This window comes from Danio aesculapii, chromosome 21, assembly GCF_903798145.1.
Source record: "Danio aesculapii chromosome 21, fDanAes4.1, whole genome shotgun sequence".
In the NCBI taxonomy this organism is placed as follows: domain Eukaryota; kingdom Metazoa; phylum Chordata; class Actinopteri; order Cypriniformes; family Danionidae; genus Danio; species Danio aesculapii.
Window position 1 is genome coordinate 34,416,212 of NC_079455.1, and position 17,860 is coordinate 34,434,071.

Consider the following 17,860-nt stretch of genomic DNA (forward strand, 5'->3'; position numbering starts at 1 on the left):
ATGAAGTCTGTCCCAGATCACCTGAGATTATACTGTGATCAATTTGTACTTTGTGTGTGCTTCTTTTTTTAACATATTGTCCAATCCCATATTTTATCAACTGTACTGTAGTCTAACTGTAGATTGCCTTTATTTGTTTGCATATTGTCAGTTACCTTAACCAAGTTAAGCTTTATATTTATTATTAGTTTATTTTTATTCACATTTAGAAAAAAAAAAAATAAAATAAAAATAAATATATATATATAATTTAATGATTTAATAAATGTTTTAATGATTTAATAAAATCTTTATACATCACTTTTAACCACTCCTGTTTCTTTTCGTTAGTTTTAAGCCATTTTAGATATTTCAGAATCTGCTATTGAGTAAATGTATTTTGTTATCCATGCATTTTTCTATTAATAGACATATCAGGTGGATTTGAAGCCAAGCGGATCAGACATGGTTGTAACCAACGACAACAAGAAAGAATACATCGAGTGAGTGTTTGTTTCTTTTACTCCATATGCAAAACCCTACATATGGCATACATTATATTAACAATATCATTTTGTGACTCTGCACAGTCTGGTGATTCAGTGGCGGTTTGTGAACAGGGTCCAGAAACAGATGAACGCCTTTTTGGAAGTACGTGATCAGATCAAGAGTTTCCTGTAGTTCTAGCTGTTGCCACTAGGTGGAGGCAAAAGATCGATTATTACTAATAACAACATTCCAATGTGATATAATGATCATGTCTCTGCTCAACAGGGCTTCACTGAACTCATTCCCATCGACTTAATAAAGATTTTTGACGAAAACGAACTGGAGGTAACAGCTTCCCACATACTACTCTGCTGTTTTCATAAAAAAACGAATCCTTCATAGCTAACACACATATAAAAGTGTCTCTGTTTTGTTGAATGAATCAGCTCTTCACTCATGCATTTCTCTCCAAGCTGTTGTTTACACAGGGAGTGAACGTCACACTCAAATTCATCATTGCAGCAAATAATAATAAAGAGATAAAGCCGGCTGCGTAGAATATACTATGGGTTCAGTCTGACACCCAGTAGAGAGTGTGCTGTATTATTTATAATGCAGTGTATTTGCTGCATGATTTCAGCAGTGAAACAGTTTTTGGAATGATACCTGATTTATATACAACCTTTAAAGTGTTTTCATTTGAACACACACACACACACACCAAAATATTTTATTTATATATTTATGGTGTGTGTTTGTTTGTTGTTTGGGGGGAGGGGTGTTTTGTATTTTGTGTGTTTGTTTTTTGAGTTTTGCGTTTCGTTTAGTTGTTTTGGGGGGTTATTTTTTGTGGTGGGGGTGTATTTTTGTGTGGTTTGTTTGTGTTTTAATTTTTAGCAAGTTGTTTTTTTGTGTGTGGGGGGAGGAGGGGTGTTTTGTCTGTTTTTTTGCGATTAGTTTTTTTAAGTGGTTGTGTTTTTTGGGTGGGTTGTTTTTAGTTTTTCGGGATTCTTATTTCTGTTGTTTGTGTGTGTTTTGATTTAGTTTTTTTAATGATTTTTGTTTTGTTTTATTAGGGCATTGTGTTTTGTGCTTTTATCTATATTCTTTATGGTCAAACCACCAGCATATGTTAACTCTTTAGTTATGTAGTAGTTTTAAAATCTAATTTATAAGAAGGGCATAACGTTTGTAATGTACATTATTATTATTATTATTAGTAGTAGTAGTAGTAGTAGTAGATGCCCAATTGCAGTTATTTGCTTGCATGCATTAATAGAAAAGTGTTAATAGTTGAATGTTACAACTTCTGGGAATGAGGTATATGTGCTAGCTCAAATTTGGGTATAGAAACACAAATTCATAAGGACTAATTAGTTTCTGTTTATTACTTTTCGTAATGCATGACAATATAATATTTACTTGCAAACAAGTTACTGATTTCTAAAAAAAATCAAAATAATTTTTTTTAATAATGTACAGTGGTCAGCATATATGTGGGTACTCAACAAAAAATCTTTCATTTCTATTAATATTTTCTATAGGGAGCTTTATAATATTTTATTTGTTCATATACATTAGTCAGTACTGAAACCAAATCTGGAGCTAATCTAACAAAATTTACAGTAATGGCTAAAAAATGTGTAGTTCAAATTTGTATATTAGGAAAAAATATTAAATCAAATTTTCAAAAATAGCAAAAATCAAGAGAAACAAAAATATCTACAATTTTGTTGAAATGTTTTGAGTTGTAATTTTGTTTTGCAATATTTTGCATGAATTTTCCATTTCTAAAGATGTTCTGTGATTAAAATATTATTTTAATAAATATATCTGTTCAATAAATCTGTTTTGTTCAAATGCACCAATATATATTACCCATATTCACTAAAAAATGGATACAAATATTAATTTTCAAAATGGGGTGTAGTCATATGTGCTGAGCACTGTACATTCTGCATGAATCTATGGTAATCTAGAGGATGACGTGTGTAAAGTTAATATTGATGTGTGTAATATTGTCTGTCTCCAGCTGTTGATGTGTGGTCTGGGAGATGTGGATGTCAATGACTGGAGGCAACACACTGTCTATAAGAACGGCTACTGTCCAAATCACCCCGTCATCCAGTGGTTCTGGAAGGCAAGTACAAGTGTTAAGAATCTGTTTTGTGTGCATCAGAAGTTTAGATGCAATCATTCTGTATTAGTATGGTATTACACCTTCTTAAAGAGACGGTTCACCCCAAAATCAAAGTTGTGTCACTAATGACACACTAAAAATGGCTATAAACCTGTTTGAATTTCTTTCTTCTGAAAGACAAGTAAAGGATATTTTTAGAAACTGGTAACCATTGACTTCCATAGTTGGACAAAATATACAATGGAAGTCAATGGTTACAGGTTTCCAGCTTTCTTCAGAATAACTTTAGTTGTGTTTGACAATAGAAAAAAACAGTGAATAGTGAAAAGACAATGGTGAGTAAAAGATGACAGAATTTTCATTTTTAGAGAACTATCCCTTTAAACATTTTTAAAGTTTTGTTCCTTTATCAGATCTGATGTATTTTTTATCATTTGTTCAATGCATCATAGCCTCAAATGCACTGAGGGTTAAAATAAATGGTTTGTTTTTCTTAAAGATTTGTTTATAGCCAAATTCTCTACTTTTAATTTTAGGCATTGAAACAAAATCTATTAGATCTAAATATTTTACATTTCAATTTTTAAATGTTATATAGCACATTTATAAACAACCATCATTGACCAAAGTGCTTCACAAAGTCAGAAAAAAGCTAAATCAATAATAAAAAAACTCAACTTGAGAGACGCAAACTCAATGAAATGTATGCAAACTTGTGCGCGCGTGTGTGTGTGTGTGACCTCCAGCCCAGTGCACTGATCAAAGTCTGTTTGATGTGAGGCTCATCCAGTGTTTGCTGTGATGAAAGAGACATTAGCAACTCCTTATCAGTGTCTGGAGCCTGAGCTGCTCTTTCCACATACAAGCACATTTATATATGTAAAACATAATCTTTACATCACAGTCAATGAACAGTTGTTCTTTTCTTAACAAAATACAGCTGAAGTTAATGACATCTACCAGCAGATTAGCAGCAAACTGATCCGTCATTTTAAAAAAATCCAACTTTTTCCAATCTTATCTCGTCTTCATGAATTTAAGTCCTCTCTAATTAAAAACAGTGCAAAAAAGTAACAAAATTACTCAGCGTTTTTCCTGAACTTTAGTTCTCACTACTCCTGCCCTTCTGAATTTCTGGAATGTTCCACAATTTGAAATATTCTGGATTTGACTCTTTTCCCCATATACTGTACACTACCTCACAAAAGTCTTGTTGTAGATCCCAGTTATAAGAGCAACAAATAATAATTCAGTCAATTTTGGTGAAGGAAAAGTCATGGTTTGGGGTTACATTCAGTATGGGGGTGTGTGAGAGATCTGCAGAGTGGATGGCAACATCAACAGCCTGAGGTATCAAGACATTTGTGCTGCCCATTACATTACAAACTACAGGAGAGGGCAAATTCTTCAGCAGGATAGTGCTCCTCATACTTCAGCCTCCACATCAAAGTTCCAGAAAGCAAAGAAGCTCATAGTGCTCCAGGATTGGCCAGCCCAGTCACCAGACAATGAACATTATTGAGCATGTCTGGGGTAAGATGAAGGTGGAGGCATTGAAGATGAATCCAAATAATCTTGATAAACTCTGGGAGTCCTGCAACAATGCTTTCTTTGCCATTCCAAATGACTTTTTTAATAAGTTATTTGAGTCATTGCAGAAATGTATGGATGCAGTCGTCAAGCTCATGGGAGTCAAACACTATATTAATACCTATACTAGAGGCCTTTGCATTTCATATTAGCCACTTCTGATACCAAATGATTAAGAAGTCAAGTTATTATTTGTTGTTCCTAAAACTTGGGTAGGCAGCAAGACTTTTGTCAGGTAGTGTATATGTTAAGCTGCAAAATAAAAGGTAAAATGTGCTATAGAAATAAATAAATTTTACAGAATATGAACTTTTTCATATTAATGTTTCTCAATGTTTCTTTATGGAAGGTTATTTAAATGTGACTCTACTGTATGTATTTCTTAAAAGTTCAACACAGCTTTGTCTATGTAATAGTTTTAAACTGATTGCCTGGTAGTTAGTGGTCTTAACTGTATTTCTCTTATGGTCTCCCTCAGGCTGTGTTGTTAATGGATGCAGAAAAGCGCATCAGGCTTCTGCAGTTTGTCACCGGAACATCCAGAGTGCCAATGAACGGCTTTGCTGAACTCTATGGTAAAACTCTACACTGTCACATGTATAGTAGATATGCCTTGGCTAATATGCAATATATTCAGTCATTTTTTTTTTTTGTTTAAATAGAGATTTTTACATAAACTAAGCTTTCAGACAATGTAAAAATCTCAATCCATTAATGGTGTGTGGTTTGTTAGGAAAAGAGATACAACTATTTGAAAATCTGGAATTTCAATGTTTAAATTAATTAAAATATGGAGAAAATCACCTCTACAATGTAGTTCTTAGTAGGGATGCAATGATTAACTGCTATATAAACATAATATTGTGGAGTGCCCTATTTTTAATGTTATCTGACAACGTTTTTTTTATCTGAAGAGACTTTAAATGAAATATTTTTTTAATATCGGTCAAAAATTGCACTATAATTATCAAAAGTAAACCTTAAAAAGCTGTTTGAGTTTTTATCTTGTATATTATTATTATTTTATCCTTTGTATTATTTATTGCTGTTGATTTTCTTTTATTGTTATTTTTGTTATTATTTTATAAAATGTAAATTTGATCTGATTTTGCCATGTAATAGCCAGAAAAGCTGATATGTCAATGAATTAATCTCTCTCTCTCTCTCTCTCTCTCTCTCTCTCTCTCTCTCTCTCTCTCTCTCTCTCATATTGTTAATTAATAATTAAATAACAGAAAACTAAATCACTATATATACAAATAAACATGACTAATAAGTAGATATAATTTATAACATGCATAAATATGTTCTATTGTGTAAAACTAAAATGGTCATTCAGAAAACATCACTATTAATACTACAACTAGAATCATTTCCCTTGGTGATGTCATGAAGACGGTCTGTTTGTAGCATCTTGGCATTCCCGTTTGAGACCTACAGAACAAGTTAGCCCCTTTTCTAATTGGTTCTTGACAAGTCATGTGGTCTGTTGCAGGTTCCAACGGGCCGCAGTTGTTTACTATTGAGCAGTGGGGAACTCCTGACAAACTCCCTCGGGCTCACACCTGGTAAGACCTGGAGGGTTTCAACACTTTATTCACGCAAACACATCATTATGTTATCTTAATCTCTCTCTGAGATTTTAAATATGTATTATATGGTATTAAAATAATTATTTGTATTATTTGGTGCTATAAAAATTAAACATTCTAAAGAGAATAATCTATTTTTAAAAAGCCTGTTGTGAGTTATCTTTCATTTGATCATTTTTCAATAAGGTAAAAACTCGCAATTGTAAGTTGCAGTTACTAAAAGAGCATTTGGAATTGAAACAATAGATACTCGATTTTATCAATACCATTTTGTTTTGGTCAGAAAAAAAGTTGTAAAAATAAGTTCAAATTTATAGAAGTCAGAAAAAAGTTCACATTTTTACCTGGTTGCCACACTTCTTGAAAGTACTTTAAAGTACTTGAATTTCAGACATACTGTATGGATTCAAGGCCTGGAAAGTACTTAAAAACAAACAGAGAAAGTGCTTGAATTAAATTAGTTTATGAATTTATTTCAACAACTGGACTCAATTGTCAAAAACAGAATGAAAAAATGACTAATAATTCACATCTTAATGTTTCTGTAACTACAATTGAATATAACCAGTATTGAATTCAACAAATTTTATTAAAGTTCTTTGAAAAAGAGTTTTTAAAGCAATCAAACTTTTATGTACAGTAAGGACTTTCATGGCGCTACATATGCTCGGGGTGTGAATTAGAAAGGTTCTTGATTTAAAGTTAATAGTGCTTTAAAAAGTCCTTGAATCTGGTGTTTAGAAGTCAGAAATAAAGTTCACATTTTTGGAAGTCAGGAAAAAAAAAGTTTACATTTTAGAAGTCAGGAAAAAGCCAAAAGTAAAAAAAGTTAACATTTTTAGAATTCAGAAAAAAAAAATTCTCATTTTTAGAAGACAGAAAAAGTCAAGTCAGAAAAATTCACATTTTACACATTTTTAGAAGTCTGAAAACAAAGTTCTCATTTTAGATATCAGAAAAAATATTTACATTTTTAGAATTCAGAAAAAGTCAGACGTTTTTAAAACTCAGTTCACATTTTTAGAAATCAGAGAACATTGACATTTGTAGAAGTCAGAAAAAAAGTTAATGTTTTTAAAAGTCAGAAAAAAAAATCACATTTTTAGAAGTCAGAAAAAACATCTAAATTTTAGAAATCAGAATTGTAAAAAATTAAATAAAAATTGTGAGATATAAACCTTTTTTCCCTGACAATATTTCATTACAAATTTTACATACATTTTGTATTGTTAATCCATGGTGGCTCTTATAGATTTACTACTGCTAAATGTTTGCGCTGAACACGTTTTTGAATAATTCCATTTTCTCCCCATTCAGCTTTAATCGCTTGGACCTCCCAATGTACGAGACGTTTGAAGACCTACGAGAGAAGCTTCTGATGGCGGTGGAAAACGCTCAAGGCTTTGAGGGTGTCGATTAAAGAACCCCCCCCTTTTTTTTTTTGTTTTATACACCTGATCTCCCAATGCAACCGACGAGCAAAGACATGTACAACACACACATATCTAAACTCACATACACTCTCTCTCTCTCTCTCGAGTTGCCATTGTACAGCCAGATCGCAGCGGCCGCAGGTGTGTGTGATGTCAGCAGTATATGCATGTATCTGTCTAGCTGGAACGGCATTAGCTGTCAACCCTGTCAAACAACCAGTCCTGCAGTATGTCATGATCTTTCCTGGCAAAATCACAATCTTTCCTGACATGTTTTATTTTTAAATCCGGCTATGGATTCTAAACTCCAGTATTCGAAGCCCCCAGTGGGTGTGGCCTCAGAATGGGCGTGGCCTTGATCCAGCATTAAAAACCACCCTTTTTTGCATTACATTTAGCGAAGTGGCAACAACGAACTTTCTTATCAGGTTTAACTAACACCAGATTACCTTAGGAATCACAGCCAGGATGAAGGTCCCAATCCTCATCCTCCCTTATCCCACAAAGTACGCCAAGTTTCCTTCCTTTCTTGGTCGAGGATTATTTTTTTATCGTCTTTCGCAACGCCAAGAAGCAAGCAGTTGTTTTTAATAGTTTATTATTCTCACTGTTATTATAATTATCTTACGGAGTAAACGGATATTTGTACCAACAATGTGGTTTACTATTTTAAACGACAACAATATCAGAAATGCATCAGTGGCCTGGCTATATTCAAAATTCATATCATCGTGGGTAAAAAAAGAAAAGACAAAAAAAAAAACCTTGATCGACATGATTATTGTATTGCTATGAAAACTGGCATGCACATGTATCTTGTGTTTCAATATGATTGCGTAGTAATTCTAAAGCTATTCTTCTCGGTTCAGAGCAAAGATCGACAAAGTGGTTTTGTCGGAGAGGGTTTTCTTCAATTGTAAAAGTATTGTTCTTATCTTTATTATGATTATACTTGTTCATAATGCTGTAAATGAGTTTGTTTCTGGGAAAGAAGCGGTTGGACTCTTTTACTGTACGTGTTTGAAGTATTAAAGAGCGACACAGAGTGAAGCTATCTTAAAAAAAAGCGCTGTGATTCAACACTGCAAGTCTTGTAGACTTTCAGGTCGTAAACTTTTCTTCTTTCGGTCTTTCTTTCTTTCTTTCTTTCTTTCTTATTTCTTTTAACACCACTGTACCTAAAAGGGCACTTTATTGATCACACACTAGGGTCATAACACGTTTATTTGTGAACTTGAATGTGATTATCTATTTTTTTCTTTTATATGCACTCATTTACTTGGTGCAATATCTATTGTTTATAATCGGCCTGCTGCTAACATATCAGATTACAGCTCGTCCCTACAGTAGATCTGGAGTCACTCTGCTTCCGTATGAACTTGAAGTCACTTCGGTTCTTCAGTATGAATTTGCAGTCACATTGCTTCTTCAGTGTGAATCTAGAATCACTTATTGTTCATCAATGTGAATCTGGAGTCTCTCTGGTTCTTTAGTGTGAATCTAGAATCACCTTTTGTTCATCATTGTGAATCTAGTGTCTCTCTGGTTCTGCAGTGTAACTCTACTGTGACATCAGTTCATCAATGTGAATCTGGAGTCTCTGGTTGTTTAGTTTGAATCTAGAATCACTTTTTGTTCATCATTGTGAATCTGGAGTCTCTCTGGTTCTTTAATCGGGATCTACAATCCCTATGTTTCATCAACTAGAATCCAGAGTCTCCAGTTTTTTAGTGTGAATCTAGAATCACTTTGGTTCATCAATGTGAAGTTGGAGTCTCTAGTTATTTAGTGTGAATTTAGAATCACTTTGATTCACCATAGTGAATCTGGGGTCTCACTGGTTCTTTATTGTGAATCTGGAGCCTCTAGTTCTTTGGTGTGACACTAAAATCACTTTGGCTTATCGATGTGAAACCAGAGTTGCTCTAGATTCAGAGGGACTTCAGATTCACACTGAAGAACCATAGTAACTGCTTTTACAATGTAAACCTAGAGTCACTCTGCTTCTACTTTGTGAATCCAGAGTCGTGTTGATTCATCGATGTGCATCAAGATTTGCTCTGGTTTTTCAGTGTGAGTTTGGAATCTGTAGGAACAATCTGTAGGACTTAAATCTCACTCTTTTTTCTTTGTTCTTTTCCAGTCTTTTATCTGTACACCTCCCCACTCACACGTTTCGGGCCGCTGTGGCTCTGTAGATTTGTGATAATATTATGATTATTGTTATAAATTACCCTTCCTCTTTTGTAGAGACAGTTCTTTTTTTATTGATGAGGAACATTTACTGTCTGGTTCCTGCTCAACATAAGATCTTGCGATTCGTATAACTTGGTTCAAAATAAACTGATAAATGGTATTTCAGTGTGGTTGTGTTTTACTCGATAGTCTCAATGTCATAAAATGTCATGAAATGCCATTAGGTTTGGATTTCTGTCTATTGATTTTAAGGCAGTTGAAAATAGGTTCATATTTTTAATTTTGTAAATTTATCAAAGATCCAAAGAACTATTCAAGGTTTAAAGTCTAAAATGACGATTGACATAAACATTTCTGTCATTTACTGGATTGCATAAAGCCAACAAAAAAAGCAAACAAGTATTTTTTGTGTTATATTGTGTGTTTTCTTTTTTTTACAAATATACACAGCTACACGATATATTGATTCGACCTGTGTCAAAGCCAGCAGAGCTAACAGTGAAATCTGGCAACCATTCAGTCTTTTCAAATCTAGTTCAAGGATATCAAATCTCCGATTATTTATTTATTTTTTTGACTCCCTATGATATCATTTATGATATCTCTACAATAATGTGTATTAAAAGACAAACAAAAAAATACAACAACATGTAACTGGTTGTTATTAAGACAAAAAAGGGTCAGATTAGTAATTCATGAGTAATGTTTCTGGTTTGTGGTCATACTATGAGGCTGTTAAATACTTGATTCTGATTGGCTGATGAACATTCTACAGTGTGCAGTTATTTTCAAATAAATGCACAGCTAAAGTAGTTTCAGGTGACCAAATAACAGCTTTGTTCTGTGGCCACTTCGGTGTGCATTATTTTATAATTATTCAACAGCCTGTGGTCAATTATTCCTTATAATTGTATAATAATTATTTCTTTATTAATTCTGAGTTGATATTATAGACGTTGTTTTATAAAAGGGTATCATTTTAAATGATAATTTGTATAAGTTATAAATAAAACGTTAAGTCAACTGTATCATTTATTTCTGAAAGCGGTTATGCTCACAAGACTGTTTTTATTATTCTTTATTTAAAGAAATATTCTCAATATCATAGTTGTAAAGATTAATATTTTTTAATAAAATGATTCTATAAATTATTATATTACAATATGTGAAGGAACAGGAAGTCGTGTGTGTTTCTGTGAGAGAGAAAGAGATGAAGATGCCAAAAAAAGTGTAAATAATTTTGCTTATTTCATAGTAAAATCTAGTAACTGCATGTTAATTACCCATTTTATTTATTAATATGCATTCTACTTACTCTCAGGAAGTTGATATTTAGCTGCACCATACTGGTGTTTATTAACATCTAGTTTTTATGAAGTGTGTTGTTAGCTCAACCCCCGACCTAGAATAATGTTTTGCTATATTGTAAATAATAATTTTATATACTGATAGACATTGGTTTTAAAATATATACAATATTAATTATAATGAAGGCAGCAGAACAGGTTTCTTTGTTTCTGATTTGATATCATAGATGTAGCGTGCGTGCATGTACATAATGTAAACAATTTTCATGTGCATTTCATATAACAAATATTTTATGCTAGTATTACATGTTAATTGTACATTTTTAAAATGAATATGATTTGTCATTTTAGTTATATTGTAAATAATACCTTTATATGCCACTATGTTGGCTTGAATGTATTTTTCTTAGAACTTTTTCTAAAATGATTATATACATGATTATATGAGTATATTACATGAGTATTTCATATTACAAATGTGTTACACTAATAACAGCATTTTAACTACATTTTTTAAAATGAATATACATTATATGTTCCACATAATACCTTCACGTTGTCCCAACACAAATCAATTAAGTAAATAGTATTTTACAAATGAGTTGATTTAACATAAAAATTGCGTTGTTTCAACTTATTTTTGATAGGTCATTTGAACAAGCAAGAAAGTCATTTTTTTTACTGTATTATTGTAAATAATATTTGTATATGCTGCTATACATTGGTTTCAAAATGTTTCTTAATTCTGACGAATGCAGTAGAGCAGGTCCTGCGGTGAAGGAAACTCAGTTCATTCACACGTGCAATCGGACGGCTATCAGATCCAAGGACAAGCAAATAGAAGCGGCCGGCTGTCCGGGACACTTTATCAAGTGCTCTCTTTCTGCAATCACAAACAAGTCCAACTCCAAACTCACCCACATCAAACAGCTCTGGATTCAGAGAACGAGCCCAAACACTGCCGTAATCTAATCCCGACCACCACTTCAACACAAACTGGTAACATATTTGTCAACACATCTTAGAAAAAAAAGGTTAACTTCGGTAGTAAAGGTAATGGAATCACTGTTGATTTCTTAAAATGTTTTGCACCCCTTTGATATTTCAAGGCTAAGAAACTTAATAAGTTGTGTTTAATCACAAATTTCATGTTTGAATTAAATTGTGTTTGATCTCAGGTGATCCGACCTCTATTTATATCTCTTAAATGATCATTTTGGTTAATCAAATCTGGCTTTAAAAGGAAATGTGCTTTTCAAATGTTTTTTTTTTTCTGAAGTTTTGAGTTCGTGACCTCGTCCTCTCTTCACTGCCGATCAATATTTCTGTAAGCTTATCACAAAACTGTTTGACTAAACCCCCTCTTGGTACATATATGGAGGTTAAAGGAGAGCAGGTTGACCAGTCATGGCAAACTCTCCTCTGGACTGGACTTGTTTCTTGTTTTCTTGCAGATGGACGAGTTTATGAGAGCGTGTGAGTGTGCTGTAAGGAACAGAGTTTGTAGTTGGTGGATGGTGTGCTTTTTGTGTTTCTTTTTTAGTGGTGAGAAACATGAAGATCCGGCATATTTACTGAACATGGTCTGTGGTAAGTCATCCATTCACAAATAGACATAGGAATTGATGTTATTTTTATTACTGACAAAATATCTATCATACATTTGGGGGAAATTCTATTGAATTTAATGAATAAACAAATTATTCTGAAATTTTTTTTTTTTTTAATAGTTGCTTTTTACGAATTATAATTAGAAAAATGTCCAGTATTTGTACAAGATAATATTTTGAGTTTATTAACCTGTATGATGGATTAAAAATACACCAAAAAAAGTTCAAAATATTAATGTTTTATTTGATTAGCAATGCATTAATGGAATTAACTGCATTTTTTAAATAACTATTTAGTTTTTATAAATTATTTCAGTTTTACTTTTTTATGCATTAATCTAAACAAAAAAAACATCTTGATATAATATATATCATATATTTTTAAATATAGAAAAAAATACTTAATAAATATTTATTAATAATAATAATAATAATAATAATAAAAAATTAAAGCTTGTTTTTAGATTAAGTTAACATTAATTATTAGTATAGTTTGTTTTAGCACTAAAAACTGCATGAAATTAGTTTAAAAATAATTTTAATAGTAACTTAGTTAATAAATACTAGTACAAACAGTAGTTAAAAACACGTAATAATTTATTAACTTAATAAATGCTTCAGAAAATGCTAAACTAAAGCTTGTTTAGAATTAAAGTTAACATTTATTATTATAGTTTGTTTTAGAACTAAAATCTGCATGAAAATTAATAGTAACTTAGTTAATAAATACTAGTTGATAAAAATAATTCACTAACTTGGTTAAATAAGAAAAGAATTAAGAAAAATAAAATCTAATAATAAAACAAGCTTCATTCATTCTCAAGCTTCAATGTATTCGTTCGTTCATTCATTTTAGCTTATCCCCTCTATTAATCTGGGGTCGTCACAGAACCGCCAACTTATCCAGCATATGTTTTACACAGCAGATGCTCTTCCAGCTGCAACCCATCACTGGGAAACATCCATACACACTCGTACACTACGGACAATTTTGCTAATCCAATTCACCTGTGGGGGAAACCGAAGCACCCGGAGGAAACCCCCACGAACACGGGGAGAACATGCAAAATCCACACAGAAATGCCAACTAACCCAGCCAAGGCTGGGTTCTTGCGGTGAGGCGACAGCGCTACCCACTGCGCCACCGCGTTGCCACAAGCTTTAATTTGATTTATTTTTCTTAATTGTTTTCTTATTTAACTAAGTTAATGAATTATTATGTACTAACTAGTATTTATTTACTAAGTAGCTATTAACAAAAAAAATTTTTAAACTTGCAGTTATTAGTGCTAAAACAAACTATAATGTAATTAATGTTAACTTAAAATCTAAAAAACAAACTTTAACTTTATTCAAGTTAACATTTATTATTATCATTATTATTAGAGTTTGTTTTAGCAGCATCAAAGAAGTTTAAAAATGAATTTTGTTAATAGTAACTATAGTGATAAATAGTAATAGTAACTGACTTTTTAGTAACTTAAGTTTTCATTTTTAAATATTAAAACTTGTTTTTTTTATATTAAGTTAACATTATTATAGTTTTAGCAATAAAAACTGCAGAAAATACATTTAGGTTGCAAAATAATTATAGCTTAAATTATATTTTTCTTATTTAAAATGTCATAAGTTTCTAATAAATAGTGATCAGCATAACTGATTTCAACAATAATATTAAACATTATAAAGGAATTTCTGGAGAATCGTGTGACATTAAACACTACTATATTCAAAATTATCTGTGTTTTCCTTATTATACTCCATAATTTAGATTCTTATTGATAACATTTTTATTTTTTAGAGGGGGGGTTAAGATTGTATAATCATTTCACTGCATATTGTGCTGTGTATGTGACAACATTTTAATGCATCAAAAGAAACTTTGGTTATTTTAAACTATAATAATGTTTTGCAATATTGATGTTTTAAATTCATTATTGATCAAACAAATGCAGTTGTCTTTTTTGTTTGTTTTTTGTAGTGGTAATAGTAAATCTGACCTAAATAAACATCCATGTAACATTAGTCTACATATTCCAGAGTCATACTGTATACATGTGGATGACATTACATATTCAATATTAAAATCTGGAAGTGGCCATGAAAGCATGTAAATGACCTTGTTTAGCTGTGGTGCAAGTTGCTTATTTTTCCAACCTATTTTGCAGTTTGATGTGAAGTTGAAAACGCCACAAACATCAGCTTGAAGAGGCCATCTGCACAGTTCCCGTCATCCTCCACTCCTCTGAGCGACACGTAAACAGAAGTCCAGAATCGATAACACTTGCACATGACAGCTGTGTGAACCTGCGGCTGGAACAGACAAGAGTGGAAAAACCAAGTCGCAGTTTATAGGTTCATTCTGAGTTCAGTGGAGAAAAAAAAAAAAGAAGTGTACTATATTAAATGTACAGCATTTATTTTCATTCTAATAGTACCAACTATGTTTTATTTTTTTTTTTTTAGATAATAGTATTCTTCAATTAAGTTTTAGTAGTTATACATTGATTTCTAAATCTAATATTAGTATCTTTTTTTTATATACTAGTATTTATTTACTAAATATTAGCTAAGTTCTAACTTATAATATATTAGTAATTGACAAATGAACTATTCAGTTTTGTATGTATTCCAGATGTGGATTATTTTAAACATATTAGAATTTAATCCTTACATACTAGCACTTATTAGTTATTCCCACCAGTTCTTATTACATACTAATACTTATTAGTTGTTCGCACTGGTTTGTTGCAATCTAGTACTTGCTGTTTAGCTAGATAAATATTAGATAGGAAAGCATGGTGGCTCAGTGGTTAGTACTGTCGCCTCATTGCAAGAAGGTTGCTGGTTCAAGCCCCGGCTGGGCCAGTTGGCATTTCTGTGTGGAGTTTGCGTGTTCGCGTGGGTTTCCTCCCAGTTACCCCCACAGTCCAAAGACATGCGCTATCTGAATAAGCTAAATTGGCCGTAGTGTATGAGTGTGAATGTGAGAGTGTATGGGTGTTTCCCAGTGCTGGGTTGCAGCTGGAAGGGCATCCACTGTGTAAAACATATGCTGGAATAGTTGGTGATTCATTCCGCTGTGGTGACCCCTGTTGAATAAAGGGACTAAGCTGAAGGAAAACGAGTAAATGAATAATAATAGATACTAATTTTAAAAATGTTATGTTTTTTTTTTAAATCGTTTTATATTTTTAATTGAACTCTACTGTGGTCATTTAGACTAGTCAGATTAGTACGAGTAAAATACAGTACCAGTAAAATATTAGCTCTGATTGAAAAGACAAGAAATGTCAACAGTAATGGTCACAAAAGATACTGTCTAATAAATAAGCACTTGTGGCTTACCTAATAAATGACTATTAGTATCTACAAAAACGAACAGAATTACTAGAATACACACTATAGTGAAAACTGAACAGTTGATCTCAGAAACTTTTCCCAAGATTCCCAAAGTAGTCAGTAAGATTTAGTTTTTTACCAGTTAATGTATAGATAAACTAAATTATAATTAAAATTGAATTAACCTTATGAGTACATTGACCTTACAGTTTTTCTCTATTGGTTTGACTCATTTCTTGAAACAAGAATTACATTCTCAAAACAACATGGACAAACCTCCAAACCACTTGGCAGTTGTTCACAACAGACTTGATTTTCTTTCATTTCATCAAATTGCAAATGTCTAACTACATCTTTGCAAATGATTAAGTACATGTAGCCGACATTTAGCACAATTTCCAAGTGAATAGATCTAGTGGATCTAAACTGATTTTTGATTCAGTTCAATGGTTGTTCGCTCTAAAATATATCAGTGTCATTTCATTCTACAAGTCAGCACAATAGTCTGTTCAATTGTCAAAATTAGTCAAGAACAGAATACCACATGAATACCATTTATGAATCCGTGGAACATTTGATACATTTATTAAAGTAATTGACAGTCAGGTGAAACTAGAACTTGACTAACAAAGGAGGAGGAATTTCACACATCTCAGATGACCAATCAAGCACTGTAGGCTGCATATAATTTTCATTGTGAGTTTATATTTCAGTATATTTTGTTTTATTCTGATGTATGGAAATTACTTTATGTGTGTGATTGATAATGGTTACAATTTCCTTGGCAGTATGAGTGCAATGTGTGATGTCAAACCTTGGAGGCTACTCTTGAACTAAAATCCTTTTTATAAATTTTTTTAATCTTATAAATTTATTTTATTCAGTTTTATACACAATCGCATTCTGTCAAAAGACATAAAGCAGTAGAGTAGTGGACATGAGGGATATTTCAATGGTGCTCTGCGATAGTGACAAAACAAGTAAACATTTTGACTTGCAGTGTTTACGCAATGCCAAAGGGACAAAGGATTTTGGGGTTACTGACTGTTTAAATGAGAAGGAAATTTAGTTTTGACACACGAGTGAACAGTTTTGGGAAATGTATGAGCTTTTGTAAGTGAGCTATAGTGCTGTGCTGAACTGTAAGACAAACAAAAACAAAACAACCTTATAGTGTTGAATTGGAAATGAGCCAAACCAAATGAAAAAAAAGTAAATTATGTTAAACTATTTTAAAACTGCTTGCATAACTTATAATATTAAGTTAGAACATGAACTAAAAACATTTGCTGTCATGACTAATTGTTCAAATATTTTTTACAGTGTAGTCATTACTGAAATAACTATACTAGTGTCAGTTATTATATATCAGTTAGTTTTCAGTTGCAATAGTTATTATTACCAAAAAAGTTTATATATATATATATATATATATATATATAATTAGAAGTAACGTTATTATTATTAAAATAGATACTGTTATTTTAGTTGAAGTAGCTTCCGGTTTTGGCGAAAACAGGTATAAAACGTAAATACTGATGGCAAATGTTTGAGGCCTTATTTAAAGACAAAAATGTTAACATGACTCACTTCTCTCGTGTTTCCAAACAGTGTTTGTCCTCCTGAGCTGTGGAGTGTGACAATGGTGTTTGTATCCTCTGTCGTCAAACGCCATTATCACACTAAATAGCCACGGTGAGACCGATCTACCTCTTCAGCCAATCAGCGCCAGAGAAAGAGATGACGTCCCAACCGGCGGGATTCTACGGCGGGAATTTCAAACGCACGTGGACTTCTGACTTTTTTTTTTTAACTTGAGTGTTTGATGAATCGGAGTCTGCTTAAAATAATACACAACAAGTCCTCACCCAGTGACCTAGTATTAAGTTTTAAGTGTTGATAATAAGTTAAACAGTCTCGTTGGGTTGTAAGCAAGCAGAGACGAATGATGCAGCTGTGTGAGGCACTTCATTCAAAATGGAGGCAAGGTTTGAGGTTTTTGAGCATCTGGTGACATAAGATTGCTGAAGTTGAGGATTTCAGTTACAAGGCTTTCTTTTATACATACTTTTTATTGGTTAATGTTAAATATTTGTAAAATAGACAGACGTAAAGTGTGACAATAGCACCCATTTATGAACATGAATAAATTGTCAAAATATGAGGGAATAACAGAATAAAC

General features: G+C 32.2%; 1 protein-coding gene across 12 annotated transcripts in view; it reads left to right on the forward strand.

Moving 5' to 3' along the window:
- nedd4l (NEDD4 like E3 ubiquitin protein ligase) overlaps window positions 1-9,579 on the forward strand; it is a 160,998-nt gene extending 151,419 nt beyond the window's left edge. For all 12 annotated transcript variants that reach the window (XM_056447082.1, XM_056447083.1, XM_056447084.1 and 9 more), the window contains 7 exons: window positions 409-482; window positions 570-630; window positions 754-813; window positions 2,501-2,608; window positions 4,677-4,773; window positions 5,694-5,766; window positions 7,108-9,579. In XM_056447082.1, the coding sequence (XP_056303057.1) occupies window positions 409-482; window positions 570-630; window positions 754-813; window positions 2,501-2,608; window positions 4,677-4,773; window positions 5,694-5,766; window positions 7,108-7,210 (576 nt within the window). In that variant the 3' untranslated portion in view covers window positions 7,211-9,579. The remainder of the gene's footprint in view (window positions 1-408; window positions 483-569; window positions 631-753; window positions 814-2,500; window positions 2,609-4,676; window positions 4,774-5,693; window positions 5,767-7,107) is intronic.
- The last annotated feature ends 8,281 nt before the right edge of the window (window positions 9,580-17,860 follow it).